This window comes from Dreissena polymorpha, chromosome 6, assembly GCF_020536995.1.
Source record: "Dreissena polymorpha isolate Duluth1 chromosome 6, UMN_Dpol_1.0, whole genome shotgun sequence".
NCBI lineage: Eukaryota > Metazoa > Mollusca > Bivalvia > Myida > Dreissenidae > Dreissena > Dreissena polymorpha.
Genome location: NC_068360.1, coordinates 6,179,721 through 6,205,146, shown reverse-complemented (window position 1 = coordinate 6,205,146; position 25,426 = coordinate 6,179,721). Strand labels below are relative to the sequence as shown.

Sequence of the window (25,426 nt, the reverse complement as noted above, 5' to 3'; positions counted from 1 at the left end):
GTTCTGAGGTATAATGCTTAGATAAGTTTAATGGAATGGCAGCTGTTCTGAGGTATAATGTTAAGATAAGTTTACTGGAATGGCAGCTGTTCTGATGTATAATGTTTAGATAATTTTACTGGAATGGCAACTGATCTGAGGTATAATTTTTAGATAATTTTACTAAAATGGCATCTGTTCTGAGGTATAATGCTTAGATAATTTTACTGGAATGGCAGCTGCACTGAGGTAAAATTATTAGATAAGTTTACTGGAATGGCAACTGTTCTGAGTTATAATGTTTAGATACTTTACTGGAATGGCAACTGTTCTGATGTATATAATTATTTAGAAAGAGCCAAAGAAATAGCCACCAGAGGTATAATATTTTAAATTATATAAATTCACTTAAATGTTCAACCATTTCCAGGTAAAAAATACATTTGTAAAGTCACAGTGATGGCAGAGGTATAATGTTTAGTTAAATTTACTGAAATTTGCAACCATTCCAAGGAAAACATTTTTATGTCCCCCACTATAGTAGTGGGGGACATATTGTTTTTGCCCTGTCTGTTGGTTGGTTGGTCTGTTGGTTGGTCTGTTTGCGCCAACTTTAACATTTTGCAATAACTTTTGCTATATTGAATATAGCAACTTGATATTTGGCATGCATGTGTATCTCATGGAGCTGCACATTTTGAGTGGTGAAAGGTCAAGGTCATCCTTCAAGGTCAGAGGTCAAATATATGTGGCCAAAATCGCTCATTTTATCAAATACTTTTGCAATATTGAAGATAGCAACTTGATTTTTGGCATGCATGTGTATCTCATTGAGCTGCACATTTTGAGTAGTGAAAGGTCAAGGTCATCCTTCAAGGTCAGAGGCTTATTTTATGAATACTTTTGCAATGTTGAAGATAGCAACTTGATATTTGGCATGCATGTGCATGTGGAGCTGCACATTTTGAGTGGTGAAAGGTCAAGGTCATCCTTCAAGGTAAAATATATGGGTCAAAATTGCTCATGTAATGTCACTTCTGTAATATTGAAGCTAGCAATTTTATATTTGAAACGCATGTGTATCTCATGGAGCTGCACATTTTGAGTGGTGAAGGCTCAAGGTCAAGGTCATCCTTCAAGGTCAAACGTCATATAGGGGGACATTGTGTTTTACAAACACATCTTGTTAAAACAGTCACAGAAAGAGCAATCCTTTCTGAGGTATTATAATGTTTAAAAATGTAAAATATGCAATAGAAAAAGGCCCTCTCTCTCCTCCTTGAAAAGATCACCCAACTTTCTTGGTATGTTTGTTTACATAAAATGAAGGCTTATTTTTATAACCAGTCAATTACCACCAAGCACTTCAGAGCTATTGGCCTTTATAAAAATCTGTGAAATTTGCTGTTTCCACTCTCTTACTCATACTGTTTACAGTTTTAGTTTTAGTGTGAGCCGTTAGCTCACACTAAAGTAGAGAGGCAGTTTTGCAAATCAGTCTGCTTTAACTATGCTAGGGACAACAACTGCAGCTAGTAACGATAACCACTGCCTGTTTATACTTAACCACTGGTACACTGTAGCAGACAGCATGTATAAGGTTTAAGAGCTTGTTCAATGATATCGGCCAGTCTAGTGTTTATAACAGCTTGTGCGACGACATTTAATTGCCAGTTTATCATTGAAATCGGTACATATTGGCTGCTTTCAGGGAAAACAGGGCTTAATGCTGCATTAAAAGTCTGTCATGTTGGCAAAATTGTGGCTCAATAATTGAAAGAAAATAGATACAGTATTAGATACACATAACACAACATGTACATGATTATAGGCTTGTTATTTTTTAGCAAGGAAACAAAATTCTAAAGATGGTTGCCAGTGCAGCAACTGATTGTGAAAAAAGAGACATATTGTTGTTATTTTGTCTAAGTTATCTCTATAACTTAAACATGAGGATAAACAGTGCACACACATCTCGACCTGTGCTTTAAGACACACTCTTTATAAATTTGAATGGGTTGTGTTCATTTCAAACTTGCGATATAAAAAGTATAACATAACTTTGAAAACTGAAGTGCGTCTAAGATTATGCAATAGCGAACAACTGCAATGCCTTCAGCGCTTTGATTAGTTTTACAGGCTAAAAGCTTGATAACCAGTCAATTCACAGAAGACACTTCAGAGTTATTGCTCTTTGTTTATTAAAAAATGCGAAATTTGTCATACCATCTCTTTACTCTTTCACCTTTTTGCAGAATGTTTACGAAAAATTTCAGATAAAGGGTCCATAACCTTGTTTTTAAATTTTGAGGCAATATTGTCAGAGAAAAATCAAATTTCCTCTTTTTCAGGGGGCTCATTGTTACATCCACATGGCAGCTTTGGTTGCAGAGTATCTCAAGAAACGAGGTAAGATCCTTGAAAATTGCATTTGTTGAAGACAGTAATGTGTCCCTTAAGTATTCACTGCTTTCACAAACATGTCACTTAACCCTTTCCCACTCACAAGCAAAGTGCAAATGGCTTAATGCAAACAGCATAAAATCCAGAACAGCATGTGAGTAACTGGCAGTCTGTTCAGGTTTTATGATGTTTGCTGATTATCAGTATCTTGGGGTTGGAAATGAAGTCTTTAAAACTTGAATCTATTAAGAAATAATTCTAATTTAATTTGATTTTCTAAGGGCAAAAATGCATCGAAATGTGTATCTCAGCAGTAAAGGGTTAAAGGTTTCAGTGCTGCAATGGATATTAAGTTGTCCTTGTTACTAGGGGGTGAAAGATTGAACCCTACACAGGATGTTCAGGTTCAAAGGATCATTCACAAAATACAATATGTACATGTGTTTCCCAAGAAACATTAGAAAGTGCCTTTACAAACCAATGTACTGTTTCTTCCCAGGTAACAGATTTGGAAGTGCCTTTAGAAGCTTAAGCATTGGTTCTGCCCAGGTTAAAGACAAAGTTCATAGCAGTCTACAACTTCAACACTAACAACCTCAAAAATATATTAATAAAAGAGTATCCAAGGTCAAATAGAGACAGTTCTTTGGTAGAGCCTTACAATGTTGAAATCAGCTTTACATTTAAACATCATTATAGGCTCCCACTCACCCCTTTATGAAATAAAGCCTAAACAATCAAACTAAGCATTAGACTGGGTGAGTTTTGTGTCAACTGATTCTCTTTATTCAACACACACCTATTATTTGAGTTAAATGGCCACATGTCACTAGTTACTTCTATGGCCATTTTATATGGCGCACCAAAGGGGTCGAAACTTTAACTTCTGCTGCAGCAGAAAAAAATGCTGCTCGAGCAGCATTTAAATGCTGCTTGAGCAGCAAATTAATGCTCGAGCAGCATCTTTGCTGCTCGAGCAGTAGCTAGATGCTGCTCGACCAGCAAAATTCCTGCCCGAGCAGCATTTTTTTTTTTCTGTAGCAGAAAAATCCTGCTCGACCAGCATTTATTTTTAGAATAAGCCCTTGAACCCCTCAGCCAATCAAATTTGAGCTTACAAACGGACGACATAAGCTACCTCTACGGAAACGAAATAGACCTTAGAATAACTTTAGAAAAACTGCAACAAACTCATAATCTGTGTTTTAATAAATTATTATTAAATTCTCATCCTTTTTCCATAGTTGTTTTTAAAAAAATAATTTTTTAGCTTTAAAATCTATAAGTCATGTAGGAACATGCCAATTTGGTTGATCAATTGCTCCAATGTTACATGATTTATGCCTATGTGTAATCTTATTCTGATTGGCTGATGCCATAATCTAAAAATAAATGCTGGTCGAGCAGGATTTTTCTGCTGCAGCAGCAAATTGCTGCCCGAGCAGCATCTAGATTATGCTCGAGCAGGAATTTGCTGCTCGAGCAGCTTTTAAATGCTCGAGCAGCTTTTAAATGCTGCTCGAGCAGCATTTTTTTCTGCTGCAGCAAAAGTTAAAGTTTCGACCCCTTTGGTGCGCCATAATTTTACCGCTACTTCTGATTCAAGTTTGGCTCTTGTCGGTCACTTGTGCTAGTACTGATAATCCAGCAAACTCAAAAAAAGGAGAAGGTTAACTGATTACCTTTATATGACTCAAATACTGTTACTTATTGCAAAAGAAATCCAAATAAACAGACAAACAAGTTTAACAGAAGAGTAAAAATACAATGCAGCTGTCAATAATTCACCTAACTGATAGATGCCATGACACAATAGCAACTATTATATTAAAGCAGTGTACACCTTTGTTATGCATTTAGATGGACATAATGGACTTTATGACTTTGATATATGGTTATTTCTTCAGGAAAAATTAGATCAAGTAAGTTTGTCCACAGTGTTGTTTGAATGTTTGCTGTTGTCCATTATTTTTGTTCCATCTGGTAACCTCAAATCATGATTTGTATGTTTCAAATTTGTTTTTCTTTGGCATATTTATGTTTGAAGAATTTACTGTTGAAACGTTTTTCAAAAAGTGGTCACAATATAAGGCTTGTCATACGAAGATGGGACCATTTGAAACCTTACCTGACTTAAAGCGGGTATATACGATTTTTATATGTGCTGAATTGTAAAATATTGATACAAATATGTTATAATAACACACAATATGCAAGAAAAATGATACATTTAAGACGAATTTCATAAAATACAGCAAATACAAATTAGCGCCCCGAGCCGATTGTGACGAAGATAATTCGTAATTATTTTCCTACAATAACCGATGCATTCGTCTTTTTAGTAAGTGTTCGTGTGTCGTATGAATCGATATCGCTGCAGGAATTTCAAATGAACCGTTAAACTAAATTTAGACTCACATCGTACATGCATGATATACATGCTGGCGAATTCGGCTGTACAGCCTTTTTCGATTTCAGAATTAAATATCTGGCTTATTCAGCATTTTTCGACACATGTTCTTCTTAACCTTTATTTTAGTTTATATTGAAATATATGTATAATAAGTTTTTAACACATTTTATATTAATTAATAAATATTTGACAAGATCGTATATACCCGCTTTAATATGAGACAAGGTAGCTCCTGACCAGACTGTACAAATGCAAAGGCTGGTCTGGGGTCGTATTCTAGAGACATCTTAAGTCATTTCTTAAATATTTTCACTGAAGTTCAAAATTACAATGTTTTGTATTTCTTTACTAAATAAAGACATGCATGTTGTTTTGGTATTCCTCGAATAACATTGATATAATGATGATATTTTGATGTAATTGTCAATGCCTAACTATTGCAGTATGAAATGAAACACTTAAGAAAAATTCCCAATTTAAAGATAAAAATAAAATTTAAGTTGAGATGCTTCTAGAATACCATCCCTGGAGCTAGGCCGGCTGTATATGGCATAAAACAATTTTTTCGCAAGACATGACTCATTTGTGTTACAATGTTGCAAATGAAGGAATGGTCATACATTCATCAATCTTATTTCTATACAAATTATTTACATTTTTATCTTCATGTGCACAAATCAAATTTCATTAACAGTATGATGTATTTTTGTATGTCCATGTGATGTATTTTTATTTTTGATAAAAAAATATGAACTCCTTAAAATAATCCATATGTGTCATCTTTCATGCTCAATGAGTGTGTTTGATTTGTTTCTTGTATTGTTATATTTTTTAGCCTGTACAGTACACAACATGATTGTTGAACTTGTATGTTGCCTTTTGGGGCATGAAGTTATTTTTAAAAATACTTTTATTGATTCTGTTGAATTACACATATCTGAATCTGTTATGCTTGTTTGTGTGTATCCTAAATATTTTTCTAGATCATTAAACTTTTATAGATGTAACTTATTGTCACATGTGTGTGTGTTGTCACACTTATGATGCTCAATATTATTAATTTGTTGAACTCAAAACAGTGGTTAAAACAATAAGACATGCTTGCACTCTGGCATTTTATCAGTAATAAAAATTATTTTATCCAAACGGATATTAGCAGTGTCTGTAAAGGGAAATCATTAGCTGATAGGCCTATTCATGCAAACTTCTCAATATTATTTGCCAAAGGAGATCAACTTTTTAAAGTTTCATTTATAAAGTTTGAAAATGCAACCATTTTGAAGTAAACTTAGATTAAGAAGATACAGAAAACATGTTATTTTGAATGTAATTTTGATTGTTCCCATTAAATTTCCTTTTAACTATGGAATAACAATAAGAGTCTCTTTTGGGGAAAACTGGGCTTAATGCCTGTGCTTAAAGGGGCCTTTCCACAGATTTTGGCATATTTTGAAGTTTGTCATTAAATGCTTTATATTGATAAATGTAAACATTGGATCTTAAAAGCTCCAATAAAAAATCAAGAATAAAATTTAAAAAAAGGAAAAAAAGTAGCTGGTACCAGGGCTCGAACCAGTGACCCCCGGATTCCTGGAATAAGTCTGAAGTAAAAACGCATTAGCCCTCTCGACTATTCCGCCGGGTATACACAGTTAAGGTATTTTATACCTTATATAAGCAATCTTTGTAGTTTCGTAAATTTAAACGACAACAACAGAATTCTCCAAATTATTCAATCGTTTCGCGTTGCAACACTTTATAATTTTTAGGTTTTCAAATCGTCAAAAGATACATATAATGGCTATATTGGATTATAGTAAATGTTCAGTAATACTGTTTCCTCACAAATATCACAACTAAAACGAAAATTTGCAAATCTGAAACAACTTTTTTCCATTTTGTAAATTTACCAAACCGTGAAAAGGTCCCTTTGTCTTGTGTTGTCTTAGATTAGCACAGGCTAATTAGGGACGATGATCTGCACCTAAACTGGATTGTGTTTAGATACACGTTGTTTATACGCAAAATTCAATAAAAGTGGAAAGGGGCGTGCCTGATAAGCCTGTGCAGACTGCTAAGGCTTATCTGGGTTAACATTATACACAAATGCATTAAGCACCGATTCCCCAGAACGAGGCTCAATAATTTGTTACTTTTGCATGTTATAAAAAAAATAAAAAAATCTTTGAATAAGCCTCTGTGGTACCAGTGATGCTTTTTTCCTTCCGGTAGTGGAACCCATTGCCAATGGACATATATATATTTTTCCAAAAGGGGAGCTAAACATTTCCAACTAAAGGATTCAAATATTAAAAAATTAGTATCAACATTTAGTTCATCTCCCACTTAGTTCTTAAAGTTGACCTTTAGTAAATGTCATATCGAAATCATTTTTATTCTCAATTTTAGAGTATTTGGTCTTGAAAAAAAAACAACATTATTTTCATATTTGAGTTAAAATATTTTGATTTTTTCCCGATCCAATCAATTGGTACATTCTGTAAGTTTATGTGTTGTCAGGTGGATTCCCGCAGGGCTGCACAGCGTTCAAGGTCATCTCTCCTAATGTGGAGAAAGAGGAGTCAGGCATCAAGGACGACAGCGGCATGCAGGATGTGCAATACACCGAGGTGAGAATGGTAGCCTTGTTTTGGGAAAACTGGGCTTAATGCACATGCGTAAAGTGTCATCCCAGATTAGCCTGTGCAATCCGCACAGCTAACATTTGCAACCAATGTAGGCTAATATGAGAAGGCACTTTTGGCTGTAACTGGATTGATTAGAAGACATTTCCTTTAAACCAAAAGTTCCATAACATTGGAAAGTGTTGTCCCTGATAAGCCTGTGCAAATTGCACTGGCTGATCTGGGACAACATTTTACACACTTGGATTTAGCCCAGTTTGACCCGAACCGGGTTCATATGTACATTGAGTCAGTGGTAGAAATGTTTGTCCTTTAATTTAGTTTGAATTCACCCGCATTATGTTGTCCTTGCTTTGATAAAATGCTAATATATGGATTTTGTTGACATTGTATTGACTTTTTGTTGACCTTGTATGTATATCCTGCTGACATTGTCTTGCCCTTGATTTTTTTTATTTACCTTATATTTATGTTTTGATGACCATGTAATAGTATCTTATTTTGACCTTGTAATGACCTCATATGGACATTGTAATTCCCTTATATTAACATTGTTATGACCTCAAATTGACCTTTTATATACATTATTGTACTTTCGGTCATAACCTCATAATGGCGTTGTCATGACCTCATATTGACCTTGATATGACCTTGTTTTGACCTTGTTATTATCTCATATTGACCGTGAATTGGACGTGTACCATTTCTGCCCCAGGAGACCCTAGTAACCTTCATGGAGAAGGCTGCTGACTGTCTGCAGAAGGCGGAGAGGTTTGAGGTGCTGGGAGACGTGTACAAACTCATCATCCCCATGTATGAGCGCTCGCGGGAGTTTGAGGTGAGACACAAACCAAATGTAAAATATAGACATAGAAAAATAATCACTCTTTCCTGATATATGTCGCCTCAATAGGATTTTCAAAGTTTTTTTATGCCTCCGGTAGGGTGGCATATAACAGTTGAACTCTCCGTCCGTCTGTTCCAAAACTTTAACATTGGCCATAACTTTTGCAATATTGAAGATAGCAACTTGATATTTGGCATGCATGTGTATCTCATGAAGCTGCACATTTTGAGTGGTGAAAGGTCAAGGTCAAAATTTAAAAAATGCAATCCAAGGAAAGTTATAAGCTTTAAAAGGGAGATAATTTCTACACCTGGGAACTGATATATTCAAATTATATATCAAAGCGGGGCGATTGGGGGGCATTGTGTTCTGACAAACACGTCTCTTGTTTTGAGACGTATATACATGATGTTCTTGTGTTCAAACGTTTACATTGAGGTTCAAAATAGCTTACCAGCGTGATTTTCACACTTCATTCAGCGTACTTTGTAATAACACCCTCAGTTACAAAGTCATTGAGGTAAACTTGAATCATCATGGATTCTGGTCTGTTCATTTATCAGTAGACACAAACTTGTCATTAGATTTTTTTTTTTAATTTGTACCATTCAAACTAACTTATGATATGAAGTTATGGATGTGTGATTTTTATCATCTTACGCTTGAAAATTTGATGCTACAATGTTCAGCTCTACACCAGCATAATAGAAGCTGCTAAAGGTAGATGACAGACATTGAAAGTTTTGTTCCTGGATTTCAGAAACTGTCTCAATGCTACCAGATCCTTGCCAATTCTTACACCAAGGTAGTCGAGGTGATGTCGTCAGGGAGACGGTTGCTAGGGAAATACTTCAGGGTGGCATTCTTTGGCCAGGTGAGAGCTGTTTTGTTTTCTAATTGAAATCAAGGTCAATTTTACACAAGGAAGTTAACAATACACATTTTGAATTTTCTGACTTTATCAGACTTTTTTCAACTGAAAGTGAAAACCTGGTTTTGTGACAATTTTGTCCCTTGTTATACTATTACGACAGAATGTGTGCACTGTATGGACATGTGGAGTTATCCGCTTCAGTGGCTGGGTATTGAAATAGGAACCTCTGTAATTGGTAGTTCAGAGTATTTCACCACTATGCATCATACCACACACAATGTTTCTTTGTGTTTGAATTCTGTCAGTATTGGTAACTGACACTGGTAGATAGAAATGTGTTTTTCTTCTGTTGTATGTGAAGATGATATGCAAAATAATATATTTTTTACTAATGTCAAATTTATTTAAAAAAATAAAGAATAAGACTTGTTTGGAGTCATAACAATATGACTGATTTAGAATCATAACAATACAACTGATTTAAAATCATAACAATAACATTGGTTTCGAATCATAACAATAAGACTGGTTTAGAATCATTACAATAAGACAGGTTTAGAATCATAACAATAAGACTGGTTTAGAATCATAACAATAAGACTGGTTTAGAATCATAACAATGTGACTGGTTTCAGAGTTTCTTTGATGAAGAGGATGGCAAGCAGTATGTGTACAAGGAGCCAAAGGTGACCAGTCTAGCAGAGCTGTGTGATCGTCTAAAGACTATGTACGCGGGGAAGTTTGGGCAGGAAAATGTGAAACTCATCATGGACTCAAAAACAGTACGTTCAATGTCCAAGCTGCAGATGAGATACTTTGATAACATTTAGGTGAATGTTGCATACAGTTGATGATGTGAGTCTTATATTCAACAATTTGATAAATTGAGCCACTTTGTGGGAAACTTTGCTTAATGCATGTGCCTAATTTTTAGTCCAAAATAAGCAAGTGCAGTCCACACAGGCTAATCAGGGACGACACTTTCCGCCTATGGTTGTTTTTTGTTTTAACGAAAAATTCCAAAAAAGTGGATAGTGTCATCCCTGATTAGTCTGGGATGACACTTTATGCACATGCATAAGGTCAGTGTTCCCAGATCCCAGCTCAATTTTCTATTTATTCTGTTGTTCTATGCTCATAATCCATATGATTGGCATAAATATTCCCAGACACCAGCACTGGGTATTTGTTTACATCATTTCTAATGATGATTATAGAAACATGTGCAAACAATGAAGCTGAACATATGACATGGGTTTGATGCCCGATCGATTCTACGGTTACTACGGTTACAGTTATAAGCCTCTCTATGGGAAAACAGGGCTTAATGCATGTGCGTAAATTGTTTTCCCAGATTAGCCTGTGAAGTGTGCACAGAAGGCTAATCGTGGACAAAACTTTCAACTTAGACTGAATTTTCTTTAAGAACAGAACAGAACAGACATTTAATTTAGACTTATACATAAGTACATTGTCTTAATACAAACAGTATAAAATAAATTTATAAAGTTAAATTTAAGAATAGATGTACTTGAAACGAAAAATTCCATAAAGCGGAAAATGTCTTCCCTGACAAGCCTGTGCGGGCTAATCTGAGACAAGCCTTTATGCACATGCATTAAACCTTGGTTTCTGAGACAACCCTTTATGCACATGCATTAAACCTTGGTTTCTGAGACAACCCTTTACGCACATGCATTAAACCTTGGTTTCTGAGACAACCCTTTATGCACATGCATTAAACCTTGGTTTCTGAGACAACCCTTTACGCACATGCAGTAAACCTTGGTTTCAAAGAGGGACTCAAATGTTTATTGAATATTAAATGATAAAAGACAAGACACGTGTACGTTCCACTTCTGTAGGTGAACCCGAGTGAGTTGGAAACAAGGTTTGCGTACATCCAGGTGACGCACGTGACCCCGTTCTTCAAGGAAAAGGAGCTTCAGCGCAGGCTGACAGACTTTGAAAAGAACAACAATGTCTGTTGGTTCATGTATGAGACCCCGTTCACCAAGGGAAACAAGGCACATGGGGAAATACATGAACAGTACAAGCGACGCACTGTCTTACGCAGTTAGTATCCGGCCAGCTTAGTGCATATAGTTTTGGCTCAATGGCATCGAAAGCCTTGGGCTTATTAAAAACAATCTTTAGTCAGTTTTCTGGATAGAACAAGTACTTGGTGTCTATGGGAGATATCTAAAGCCCCCCCCCCCCCCTTAAGGTGGGGACGGAAGCTGTGACCTGGTTGCTAGGTGTTCACCATATCCACTACGGCATTGCAACCTTCTAAAGCTTACTCACTTCGTAGAGTGCTTCACTTCAAATTGTGGGTTTGATTTATCCGGCCAGTAAAATTTACATGTGTGGACTTTGGTCATGAGATTATTTCAGAAGCTGGTTTGCTCCTATGTCTGATTAAAGTGTTGAAGGTGTCAGTATCTGGAATAAGTATGTGCACTTAGTACTGGTAAACCAGCTTACTCTGGAAAAGTGTGAGTAGGTCAACCATGCTTTAACTGAAAGACTGTTTAAAATGGAAAAAATCAATCAAATCTTATATAGAAGGTGTAGAGGTTGCATGAGGGAATACTTGTTTGTTTGGAAAATTTAATTGAGTTTGTCCCCTTACCTGAGAGGCATAGTTATCCATTGAACGTTAAAAATAATGTCTGGTTTGTTTCATTATGGAGGAAAAATAATTATGCATTCTATGAATATCTCCAGCCCCACACAGTTTTTATGCCCCCAGGTAGGGTGGCATATAGCAGTTGAACTGTCCGTCAGTCAGTCAGTCAGTCTGTCCGTCCATCTGAAAACTTTAATGGCCATAACTTTTTCGATATTGAACATAGTAATTTGATATTTGGCATGCATGTGCATCTCATGAATGCTAAAAATATGGCGTCTGTCTGTCCGAAAACTTAAACATTGGCCATAACTTGTTCAATATTTAAGATAGCAACTTGAACTTTTGCATGCATGTGTATCTCATAGAGCTGCACATTTTGAGTAGTGAAAGGTCAAGGTCATCCTTCAAGGTCAAAGGTTAAATATATGGCATCTGTCCGTCCATCCAAAAACTTTAACTTTCGCCTTAACTTTTTTATGCCCCTGAAGGGTGGCATATAGTTTTTTTGAACTGTCCGTCTGACTGTTCGTCAGTCCGTCCATCCGTTTGTCCTTCCGGTGCCCGTCCGAAAACTTTAACATTGCCCATAACTTTTGCAATATTGAAGATAGAAACTTGATATTTGTCATGCATGTGTATCTCATGGAGCTGCACATTTTGAGTGGTGAAAGGTTAAGGTCAAGGTTATCCTTCAAGGTGAAAGGTCAAGGTCAATGGTCAAATTTTGCAATATTGAAGATAGTAACTTGATATTTGGCATGCATGTGTATCTCATGGAGCTGCACGTTTTGAGTGGTGAAAGGCAAGGCCAAAGGTCAAATTTTACAATATTGAAGATAGCAACTTGATATTTGGCATTCATGCATATCTCATGGAGCTGCACATTTTGAGTGATGAAAGGTCAAGGTCATCCGTCTAGGTCAAAGGTAAAATTTTACAATATTGAAGATAGCAACTCGATATTTTTCAATGCATGCATATCTCATGGAGCTGCACATTTTGAGTGGTAAAAGGTCAAGGTCATCTTCAAGGTCAAAGGTCAAATTTTGCAATATTGAAGATATCAACTTGATATTTGGCATGCATGCGTATCACATGGAGCTGCACATTTTGAGTGGTGAAAGGTCAAAGTCAAGGTCATCCGTCAAGGTCAAAGGTAAATTTTTTGCAATATTGAAGATAGCAACTTGATATTTGGCATGCATGCGTATCACATGGAGCTGCACATTTTAAGTGGTGAAAGGTCAAAGTCAAGGTCATCCATCAAGGTCAAAGGTAATTTTTTTGCAATATTGAAGATAGCAACTTAATATTTGGCATGCATGTGTATCACATGGAGCTGCACATTTTGAGTGGTGAAAGGTCAAAGTCAAGGTCATCCGTCAAGGTCAAAGGTAAATTTTTTGCAATATTGAAGATAGCAACTCGATTTTTGGCATGCATGCGTAACTCATGGAACTGCACATTTTAAGTGGTGAAAGGTCAAGGGCATCCTTCAAGGTCAAAGGTAAAATGTATGGCTTCTAAGCGGCGCAGTAGGGGGCATTGTGTTTCACAAACACAGCTCTAATTTATTCTATTAATTGTTCCAGCCCCTCACAGTTTCCAATTCTATTTATGATTCCTACCTCACACAGTTTCCCATTATATTTATGATTCCAACCTCTCACAGTTTCCCTTTGTATTCATGATTCATGCCTCACACAGTTTACCATTCTATTCATGATTCCAGCCCCTCACAATTTCCCTTTCTATTCATGATTCCAGGCTCTCACAATTTCCCATTCTATTCATGATTCCAGCCTCACACAGTTTCCAATTCTATACATATCTCCAGCCTCTCACAGTTTCCCATTCTATGCATGTTTCCAGCCTCTCACAGTTTCCCATTCTATTTATGATTCCAGCCTCACACAGTTACACATTCTATTCATGTTTCCAGCCTCACACAGTTACACATTCTATTAATGATTCAAGCACCACACAGTTTCTCATTTTTAGCTCACATGTCACCAAGTGACATGGTGAGCTTATGTGACCGTGTGATGTCCGGCGTCCGTTGTGTGTGCGTGTGTGCGTGCGTCCGTCAACAATTTGTTTGTGTAGTCAGTAGAGGTCACAGTTTTCATCCAATCTTTATGAAATTCTGTCAGAATGTTTATCTTGATGAAATCTGGGTTGGAATTGTATTTGGGTCATATGGGGTCAAAAACTAGGTCAAAAACTAGGTCACATAATAGGTCAAATAATAGAAAAACCTTGTGTAGACAATAGAGGTCACAGTTTTCATTCAATCTTTATGAAATTTGGTCAGAATGTTAATCTTGATGTAATCTGGGTTGAGATTGTATTTGAGTCATCTGGGGTCAAAAACTAGGTGACTAGGTCAAATAATTAAAAAAATCATCAGCAATTTGTTTGTGCAGACAGTAGAGGTCACAGTTTTCATCCAATATTTATGAAATTTCGTCAGAATGTTTATCTTGATGAAATCTGGGTTGGGATTGTATTTGGGTCATCTGGGGTCAAAAACTAGGTCACTAGGTCAAAAACTAGGTCAAATAATAAAAAAACCTTGTGTAGACAAAAGAGGTCGCAGTTTCATCCAATCTTTATGAAATTTGGTCAGAATGTTTATCTTGATGAAATCTGGATTTGGATTGTATTTGGGTCATCTGAGGTCAAAAACAAGGTCACTATTTCAAATAATAGAAAAACCGTCAACAATTTGTTTGTGTAGACAGTAGAGGTCACAGTTGTCATCCAATCTTTGTGAAATTTGGTCAGAATGTTTATCTTGATAAAATCTGGGTTGGGATTGTATTTGGGTCTTATCGGGTCAAAATCTAGGTCACTAGGTAAAAAACTAGGTCACTAGGTGAAATAATAGAAAAACCTTGTATAGACAATAGAGGTCGCAGTTTTCATCCAATCTTTATGAAATTTGGTCAGAATGTTTATCTTGATGAAATCTGGGTTGGGATTGTATTTGGGTCATCTTGGGTCAAAAACTAGGTTACTAGGTCAAATAATAGAAAAACCTTGTGTAGACAATAGAGGTCACAGTTTTCATCCAATCTTCATGAAATTTGGTCAGAATGTTTTTCTTGATGAAATCGGGGTTGGGATTGTATTTTGGTCATCTGAGGTCAAAAACTAGGTCACTAGGTCAAATAATAGAAAAACCTTGTGTAGACAATAGAGGTCACCGTTTTCATCCAATCTTTATAAAATTTGATCAGAATGATTATCTTGATTAATTCTGGGTTGGGATTGTATTTGGGTCACCTGGGGTAAAAAACTAGGTCAATAGGTCAAAGATTAGAAAAACCTTGTGTAGACAAAAGAGGTCACAGTTTACATCCAATCTTTATGAAATTTGGTCAGAATGTTTATCTTGATGAAAACTGGGTAGGAATTGTATTTTGGTTAGTCAGGTGAGTGATTCAGGGCCATCATGGCCCTCTTTTATTCATGTTTCCAGCCTCACACTGTTTCACTTTTTTTTTCACGATTCAAGCCTCACACAGTTTTCCATTTTATTTATATCTCCAGCCTCACACAGTTTCCCATTTGTGAAGAAGCGCATTGAGGTGAGTGACAAGACAGAATGTGTCCTGTCTCCTATCGAGGTTGCGATAGACGAGATGAACGCAAAGGTCGCAGATCTGCGTGAGGTTGTTGACCTTGCTCTGCCTGACATGAAGAAACTACAGCTCAAACTGCAGGGCAGTGTCAGTACACAGGTGAGTGTGTGTGACCATAGAGTCAGTACCACAGTGTTGGATTGTCTCCCCTGTGGTTCATGATGTTGTGTTGTCTCCCCTGTTGTATTTGATGTTGTAATGACTTCCCTGTGGCACATGATGTTGTATTATCTTCCCTGTGGTACATGATGTTTTATTGCCTCCCCTGTTTTACACGATGTTTTATTTTCTCCCCTGTCCAACATGTTGTTTTGTTGTCTCCTCATTCCTACATGATATTTTTTGTCTCCCCTGCCCTACATGATGTATTTTTGTCTCCCTTGACCTACATGATGTTTTATTGTCTCCCCTTCCTACATATTTTTTGTCTCCTCTGTCTTACATGATGTATAAATGTTTCCCCCTTGGCCTACATGATGTTTTTGTGTCTCCCCTGCCCTACATGATGTGTTTTTTGTCTGCCCTGTTGTACATGGTGTTTTCTTGTCTGCACTGTCCTACTTGATGTTTATTTTCTCCCCTGTCCTACATGATGTTTACTTGTCTGCCCTATCCCACATGATGTTTTCTTGTCTGCTCTGTCCTACATGATGTTTTCTTGTCTGCCCTGTCCTACACAATCTTTTATTGTCTCCCCATTCCTAAATTATAGTTTTGTCTCCCCTGTCCTGCATGATGTATTATTGTCTCCCCTGTCTTACATGATGTTTTGTTTTCTCCACTGTCTTACATGATGTTTTATTGTCTCCCCTGTCTTACATGATGTTTTATTGTCTCCCCTGTCCTACATAATGTATTATTGTCTCCCCTGTCCTACATGATGTATTATTGTCTCCCCTGTTTTTTGTGCTGTATTATTGTCTCCCCTGTTGTACATAATGTTTTATTGACTGCCCTGTCCTTCGTGATGTTTTATTGTCTCCCCTGTCCTACATGATGTATTATTATCTCCCTTGTCCTACATGATGTATTATGGTCTCCCCTGTCGAATATGATGTGTTTTTGTCTTCCCTGTTGTACATAATGTTTTCTTGACGACCCTGTCCTTCATGATGTTTTATTGTCTCCCCTGTCCTACATGATGTTTTATTGTCTCCCCTGTCCTACATGATGTTTTATTGTCTCCCCTGTTCTACATGATGTTTTATTGTCTCCCCTGTCCAACATGATGTTTATTTGTCTCCCAGGTAAACGCTGGACCGCTGGCGTATGCTGAGGCCTTCCTGGCAGAAGACAAAATTGCAAATTACCCTCCTGACCGTGTTGAAACCTTGAAGTCCATATTCAGGTAATTTTGCTGTCAGAAATTTGTTCAAGGATGCATGATTATGTAAACATTATGTCTACCAGAATTGTTTAAAGTATTTCTTTGTGATTAACCAATATGTAAAAAGATTCATTTTGATTGAGAGATTCTATAAAAACAAACGATTCTTAAATATGTGAAACTCTTTCCTTCTTAAACTTAATGATAACATGTGAATTATTTTGTCACTTAAATTAAATCATATTAGGTTATCTTTTATGTCTATATTTATGTACATATATATTGAATCAACTGCCCTGATAGTATATGTGATACCAAAGTTTGATGGGCGCTTTTTTTATTTTGTAAAAGTACATTTTTAAAATCATTTAAGTCTTATTACTTAATTCATGTTTGAAGATATTAATTTGCTACATAATTTTAATAAACAATTTTTTTTTTTCCAGGGATTTTGTGAGTGTATGCAACGATTCGCTAGATCTGAATGCCAAGTTGATCACCACTGAACAGAAAGAGTACCATGAATCTCTCAAGGCTGGCTTCAATGAGATTGTTAATAGGCTGTCAAATATGTTTGGAGAAACAGTAAGTTTTGAAAAAAAACAACTGTTTTTTTAATTCAACAGCAGTTCTACCTTCCCTTGTTGGTTAGTTGAGCCAGTGATTGTATTAATTTGCTATTCTTTCTATTTTTGAGAGGGTTATAACAATATGGTTTTAAGAAAGGGATTTGAATGAGTGTTGTAGTTTGTTTTTTTTATCAGTAAGGCGGTATGTAGGTGGGATTGGAAACTGTTAGGCGGTATGTAGGTGGGTTTGGAATCAGGCTGTATGTTCGTGGGGTGGTATTTCAGGGACAATTTGGAGAAGTAATGTTTGCAATGTAGGTTGGTTTTAATCTGTGGGGTGGTATTGTAGTTATTTGTGGGAGAAGTCAGTGTGTGGTTTGGAAGCTGTTATCGGTTAAGTAAAGGCCATAAAATGTATATATCAAGACATATCAGTTGTGACACATGAAGGACGAAAATGTGGTTAGAAATGGGATCATTTATAAGTTGAGTGTGATATATTGCTGACTTCATTTAAGATGTGTATATAATTCTTTTGTTTATTAACCCTTTACCACTTAGATAGGTATATTCATGCATTTGTAGTCCCTCAGAAAGTTAAATTTTATTTAATGCCCTTCTTACTAGATTCAAGTTTTCATCTCCAAACCTTAGATACGGGTGAGCAGCAAACAGCATACAACCTGAATAGACTGTGAGTAACTCGCAGGCTGTTCTGGTTTTATTCTGTTTGCACATAGCCATTTTCACTTTGCTTCTAAGTGGGAAAGGGTAAATCATTATTGTCTTCTTGCTATGACTTTTTTCTGCTGCATTTTTATAGTATTCTTCACAATATTTTATGCTTGCATTAATAATAAAGAAATAATTATAATAATCCATATAAATATGTATATCACTGTAGAATTAATAATTATCTCGCCGTTAACCTAATTTAAATTGTCAAGAACAATTTATAAAACATACCAGTGCAGAATGAAATGATTTGATTTTAGTTGAGTTTGTGTTAAAAGGAAAAAACAACAACTTTTGTTTCATCTTTCAGCTTTGTTAATCATAGGTAACTAGATCCCTGTAACCACATTTTGAAATAACTTCCATGGTTTTGACCTGTTATGGAAAGTTATAGTGTCTGGACTTTCATCATTAACATATGTTTGCACACGTTATTTGTGTACGTCACTAAATAACAAACCCGGTAGTGAAAACTGTTCACAGTAGCTTTTCATATTTAACTTTATTAATATTACTATAGTTCAATGTTAAATGTGTGTGCAATTGTTATGTTTTGTGTAGAGCGATGATCTGGTTTCATTGCATCATGAATGAAGGTCAGTTGATAGCTTGAGGTAATGGGACAAGGAAACAGCAGCGTCATGGCCCCTTTTTGCAATATTAAGAAATATGTTTGCCTATATATGTGCATCTCCAAAAAGAAAATTGTTGAGTGTTATTCTTGATATATGGTCGACAGTCATTTAATGATCTTTTTCTGTATTTGAATATTCCTTATATGTTTGATCTTTGTTTAATTTTGAAAACAAAAAATGTAAAATGCTATAAATTTCACACCTAATAAGCTGAAAGAAGGACAGTTGTATAAGAAGTTGCATGTTAAATTATGTTGGGTTTCATTAATAAGGTTTGCCTTTAACAATCTTGGCTTGGTATAAGTGTACTAATGGTTTGCAGAAAGTGCATAACTTATTAAGCTTTGCTAGTGAACAATGAAAAACATCGACCAGTACAATTAATAGACCATGAATAATGACCACTTTAACAACAGAAAGTATTTGTCATAAAAGATTTATTTATCAAAATGGAACTCAGTTTTTCATCAATCCCATGAAATCAACATAAGATTCATGTCCAAGAAATAATACTCACATACTATGATTAACATGAATTAGTGAACTTTGACAGTCGGTTCAGCCACTCTTTTGATAAGAAGGATGCTTTGGTAAAATTGGTTGTTAACCCTTTCAGTGCTGGAACTGAATTTTGAAGGCCTTTGCAAACAATGCAGTTTGGATAGGGATGAGACGTCACAGAACGTGGCATCTCATCAGGATCTAAACTGTTTGCTATTCTGATAGTGTTCTTTGAAAAAAATCGAAGAAAATGCTAATTTTAGAAATTCAGCAGACAACATTTTAGCAGAAGACAAATTTCCCAGCATGCAAAGGGTTAACTTTTACTGAATAGTTAGCACTGCACTAGATCTCAATATATCTACTTCAGTTTAATTGTGAAAACATTGTAAACACTTAATTTTATTTGTATTTGTATAATTGTAAAAAAATACAGGCATGAGCAAGAGCTTTAGTTTTCTGGCTTTAATATTCAATGCTTTTTTTAACAGCTGTAATTAATTAGCTTGGCTATAAATAGAATAGTTTGTGCTTTAGTTTTTACCCTTCATTTGCCTTGGCCTAATGTCATGGCCATCCGTGCTCAAACAATGAGAGATGTATTTTATACTATATATAAGCAATTCTTGTTGTGTCACAAAATATAAAGACAACAACAGAATTCTCCAAATTATTCAATTGTTTCGCGTTGCAACGCTTAATAATTTTCCGGTTTTAAATCGTCAAAAGATGCATATAATGGATATTTCAGAGCATGGTTAATGTTCAGTATTAGTGTTTCCTTAAAAATACCATAACTAATAACTACAACGAAAATATTTGGGAATCTAAACCATTTTTTTTTAATTATGTCAATTTACCAAAGCGTGAAAAGGCCCCTTTAAGGGTTGTGTACAAGATATCCACAGCATTTATTCAGGGTTATTGTGTGAAGACAAGTGACCATGACCCACATTAAACTCTGACTTGACATTGAGCAGAATTATGTCCCTTGTACTTTTGCAAAAAATTAAATTAAACTTAAAATATGACTTTAGGGTCATAGTTTTACATCAATGATAAAAAAATTACAAAACAGAAAATATTCATCCCTCTGTATTAGGATACCTCTTGTTCATACATCAGTTCATATGTAAGTGTAATAAAATGTTGTGAGTTTGTGGAGCGAACTACTTCCTTATTTCTTAAGCATTAATTTTAAACTTCAAATGTATCATCACCATAAAGAATGACACTTTTTCATGCCCAGTGATCCGCACATTCCTGCATTATTTGCCCTTGAAAAAAGCTGACAAAACATTTCAGAGGTATTATTCACATGTAAATTATTTAAAGCACATGATAAGTGTTATACAGAAATGTATGTGTTAATTTGTGTGGTTGTGTAATGCAGACTTTTTTCTGAACTAATTTCAATACTTAACAGATGCACTTTGAAAGTTCATAAACCTGAAATGATTTATTTTACACAAATTAGCAGTTCTATTACCTTCTCAACTTCAGTGGTACTTTAAAAGTAAAACCTGGTGAGTGTATTTGTGTTTTCACCTTCATTTTTACCTTACCATCAACACATTTCCCGATCCAGGACACGCAAACAGGATTTGAAGGGGGGGGGGGGGAGCAATACAATCAATCCTATGCTTTTTCAGCTCACCTTGGCATAGGCCTTGGGCCTTTTGGCCTCTTGTTACACTGTAAACTGAAGTTTTCAGAAAATGATAGGTTGATTTGGTTATGTCATTCTTTAGCATTTTGCAGAAATTTTTAATGTCTTCTTACTTTTGGTAAAACATCGCATTGGTAATAAGGCAGAGAGCAGTAGACCTGCAACATTTGTCACACCTTCCACTTTAAAGCTTCTTACACATACATATTTCCTATTTAACCTTACAATTGGTAAATAAAGATTTATGGACCCAAAATAAACTATTCATTGCACATCTCAACCAGTTAACCATTTATTTCAGTTTGATTACTTTCCATCCTTGACTGTATCTACAAAAACGATAAATTCACATGTTCAGTTTTCCATGTTTTACCATGTATCTTATCCCGTAAAGGTATGAATGTAAATTGATTTGAATCAAACTCTCTAACCAAATATTGAAAAAAATTCATGCAAAATCATGATTATTTCTATCATACATGTATAATGCAGGAAAACCTCAATTTTTCTGAGCTAAACTACATTCAGAGTATGCACTGAGTTCTTGTATATATTATTGCTACATTTTGCCTCACTGTCATTTCAGATTCTGACTAGGGATCAAGATGGCGGCCAGCGTGCTTCTATGACTGTATTCAACCTTGTGTCAACTACGGGATCCAGTATAGCTTGATGAGAACTTCCTGTACAAATGGTTCCCAGCGTGCTTCTTTGACAAATGGTTCCCAGCGTGCTGCTTTGACTTTATTGAACATTATGTCAACTACGGGATCCAGTATAGCTTGATGAGAGCTTCCTGTAAAAATGGTTCCCAGCGTGCTTCTACGACTGTATTGAACATTATGTCACTTTCGGGATCCAGTCTAGCTTGATTAGAGCTTGCTGTAGAAATGGTTCTCAGCGTGCTTCATTGAATGTATTCAACTTTATGTCAACTAAGTGATCCAGTATAGCTTGATTAGAGCCTCCTGTGGAAATGGTTCCCAGCGTGCTTCTATGATGGTATTCAACAGTGTGTCCACGACCGGAGCAATTATAGCTTGATTAGAGCTTCCTGTGGAAATGGTTTCAATTTAACAGACCTATGCAATTAGCAAATGTTCAATTGGTTTCCAGCTGTTGATTTCATGACATGTGCATGTTATATCTCGGTAAGAATAGAGCTTCGATTAAGCAGCTTTCTGCTGGACTGTTTTCCTTTTATTAGTGTGGGACAATTTGAATTTCTGCTCAATTGGTTCTCAGCTCTTAGTGGCATGTTCAGTGTGTTTCTAGGACGCAGACAAGATCTGCCGTAGACTTATTGTTAGACTGGTTCCTCAAAATAGCTGTGAATTAACCCATTGTGAATATAATAAGTATTCAAGACCTTCTTTAGAGAAGTTCAGAACCATATTATGGATATATCACATGCATTAACCAATATAAAGCATTTTATGATGGAATAAGACTTTGTTCCCTTGAAATTTATTACCAGCAAGAAACTTGTGACAAGAAAAAGTCACACATTAGAAGTCAACTGTAAGCATGATAGAATAGTAGTTAATAGGGATAAAGTTAGTATGTTATAACAAAGTTTTAGGCCAGGCAGTGATTGGAGCATATGGCTGTTCCTAGTGTTGCTTGTATAGTTCACTGTTACATTGTTTACAAGTAGGAATTGTGATCAATTCGGCCCAATTATTTACTTATGTGATTTTCAGCATAAAATCCGTCAGTTCATTTTCTTGTGATAATAATTGTTTACTGTGTTTTCACTTTCATGATGCAATAGTCTGTGACATTAATATTCATGTTCACAATTTATATTGTTTTGTTGATGTTGTTGTTTTTTGCAATAATTTTTTTTTTTTACTCAGTATGTGGATATAGGGCCATATAGGAAATATACAATCAGACGCAAAGTGAAAATGGCTATGTGCAAACAGCATATAACCAGAACAGCCTGCGAGTAACTAGCAGTCTGTTCAGGTTTTATGCTGTTTGCTGCTAATCAGTATTTTATGGTTGGAAATGAAGCCTTTAAAACTTGAATCTAGTAAGTTATGTCTTTAATTAAATTTAATTTTCGAAGGGACTACAAATGTGTCAAAATACGTATGTAAGTGGTAAAGGGTTAAAACTACCAAAATTAAGTTTAATCTTGTAACTTAAAGCATCAATGAACATTTGAATACAGTAATACAAATATCTTTGTGACAAATTATTGAATGTTTTGTGTATTTACCTGTTATGTAGGTTACCACAGATAAGTCTTGCCTTGTGTTTTAGATTTTAATAGAAATCTGTTGTTATCATTAATCATTATACACAAAATGTACTGCCCGAATCATGCAATCCAAAGTCACATTCCTTTGGTGTATTTGTATATTTGGGTGGATCTACTGAGATTGTTACTCACATTTAATTGAGTTTAGTTATATGAGTCGTGTTCTGAGAAACAGGGCTTAATGCATGTGCGTAAAGTGTCGTCTCAGATTAGCCTGTGAAGTTCGCACAGGCTAATCAGGGACGACACATTCCGCTTTTAATGGTATTTTTTGTTTAAAGGAAGTCCCTTTTTACCGAAAATCTAGTAAAGCGGAAAGTGTAGTCCCTGATTAGCCTGTGCGGACTGCACAGGCTAATCTGGGATGACACTTTACGCACATGCATTATGCCCAGTTTTATCACAACACGACACACGTGATGTCGTGAAATTTTATTCCGTGCATTGTTATCTCATGTGATTATCTGCAAAGTGCATTATATACTGTGCTGCCTGTCATTTCTTCCCTTTACTTGTTTGTATTCTAGGATGTTGTAGAAAGAAATTGATGTCTAGGCTTCTTTAAAATAATTTTACCATAAAACTGTAATATGAAGGCACCAATTTTGCATTTATGGTAGAAAAATGGCATGTTGTTAATTTATTTGTAAATTAATATGTCTATGTTCATTATTCACACATTTAAATGAAATCAATATTTTATTAGTGTTACTATTATTATTATCATCATCAATCATTACTCAAATAATACATAAAAATATATAATTATGATTTAATTAATTATTATGAGAATAAAGTATTGCCAAATCATGTTCCCACATTGGCAAAATAGAACTCCGCCATGCATGGGTGAAAGTTTTCCGGGTTAAACCAGAATTCCGGTTTTTGGATGGCAGCAGAGGCGCTTTTTCCAAATTGCGTAAAGTTACTCAATAAAAACCACATTATCTACTGTGAAATAAATCAACATGCACAGTATTCATGTTAATGCTTGCAAATTCATTTGATGTCATTCTCTAACTTTTTTTTATTGTTTTGAAGTTGAGTGGATGAATATAACTCTAAGTAAGGCGCGATTGGTCATTGTCGGCTCGGGTAATACTTAAATGTACCCCGGGTACCTGGGAATGTTTCACGCTAAATCGGTCGTTGTTAGCTATTTATTTTTTAAATTAATTATATTTACATGTATGTCAAATGTCTGTTAAAATGCCTCTATATTATCGAAACTCATACTCCAAAAGCATGTTGATGCAGTATTTATTAAAGAGAAGTTTTTTTATGATTAACAATATTGTTTTAATGTGATCGGTAGCGCATTTTGCAATTGGATTTTGGGCGGTAATACAATTCAGGTACAGTCTAATATCGACAGGGTGTGTGTAAGTTTATTTACCGTAACCAGGGTACATGTAAGTATACTTAAGAGTACCCGGGGTACATGTAAGTAGTACCCGAGCCGACAATGACCAATCGAGCCTAAGTAAGTGTTGATTTAAAAATAAAAGTATTTCATTTGTATGGCATTAAAGTGTTAACATAAGATCACAAAATACCGGTAACCTGTATTATTTATAGGATTTTTTTAAGATAAGATGGAATAAAAAAGACAGGGGAAAAGATTGAAGATTCAAATATAAATAAAACCTTCAAACTTTTAAGAAGAAATATTAAAATGTTTGTATTGTTTCATAGAATAGATAGGTATAAACATATTTATAATGTTAAATAGTTATGTATACTATTTGTTACTATTGTATATTTTGTATGTAGGTTTTTAAATGTACAACTCTAGTTAGCTTTGTTACTGTATACGGTTTATTTGCTTTAACCGGCATGGAACACGTTTATATCTTTACCAATAAAATCTTTGAATTATGCCAATCTTGTTTCCTTTTATCCTCTATTTTACTACCAGTATGTTTTTTTGCTGGCCGTTATTTTGGGTTTCAAGTTGGAATATTATCTGAAAAAAAAAATGTCTGAATTAGACTTCTATTTTTTGGTTATATATCGTGTGTGTGTTTTAATTGTATCCCCACACCATACATTACCTAAATGATACTGAACATTTATCACATGCCATAGCCTGTTTCCCATGTAATATAACCATTACAAATATTTTTATCTTACACATGTGTAATATACTTTTTAAGCGTTTTCATTCGCTTATTTTCGTACCATTGACCAATCGCATTTTGTTATTTTGCTGAAATGACATTGCAATGTCAAATGACGTCACGAAATGTAAACAATATTCGGGATTTATCATTTATCA

General features: G+C 35.3%; 1 protein-coding gene across 7 annotated transcripts in view; it reads left to right on the top strand.

Annotated features, from left to right (window-relative positions):
* LOC127835267 (dedicator of cytokinesis protein 9-like) overlaps window positions 1-25,028 on the top strand; it is a 176,169-nt gene extending 151,141 nt beyond the window's left edge. For 6 of the 7 annotated variants that reach the window (XM_052361610.1, XM_052361611.1, XM_052361609.1 and 3 more), the window contains 11 exons: window positions 2,331-2,388; window positions 4,290-4,304; window positions 7,316-7,425; window positions 8,156-8,278; window positions 9,048-9,161; window positions 9,797-9,943; window positions 11,027-11,237; window positions 15,352-15,542; window positions 16,691-16,791; window positions 17,217-17,355; window positions 21,466-25,028. In XM_052361610.1, coding sequence (XP_052217570.1) covers window positions 2,331-2,388; window positions 4,290-4,304; window positions 7,316-7,425; window positions 8,156-8,278; window positions 9,048-9,161; window positions 9,797-9,943; window positions 11,027-11,237; window positions 15,352-15,542; window positions 16,691-16,791; window positions 17,217-17,355; window positions 21,466-21,552 — 1,296 coding nt within the window. In that variant the 3' untranslated portion in view covers window positions 21,553-25,028. The remainder of the gene's footprint in view (window positions 1-2,330; window positions 2,389-4,289; window positions 4,305-7,315; window positions 7,426-8,155; window positions 8,279-9,047; window positions 9,162-9,796; window positions 9,944-11,026; window positions 11,238-15,351; window positions 15,543-16,690; window positions 16,792-17,216; window positions 17,356-21,465) is intronic. The other variant, XM_052361612.1, reaches the window with a different exon arrangement.
* Window positions 25,029-25,426: the final 398 nt, after the last annotated feature.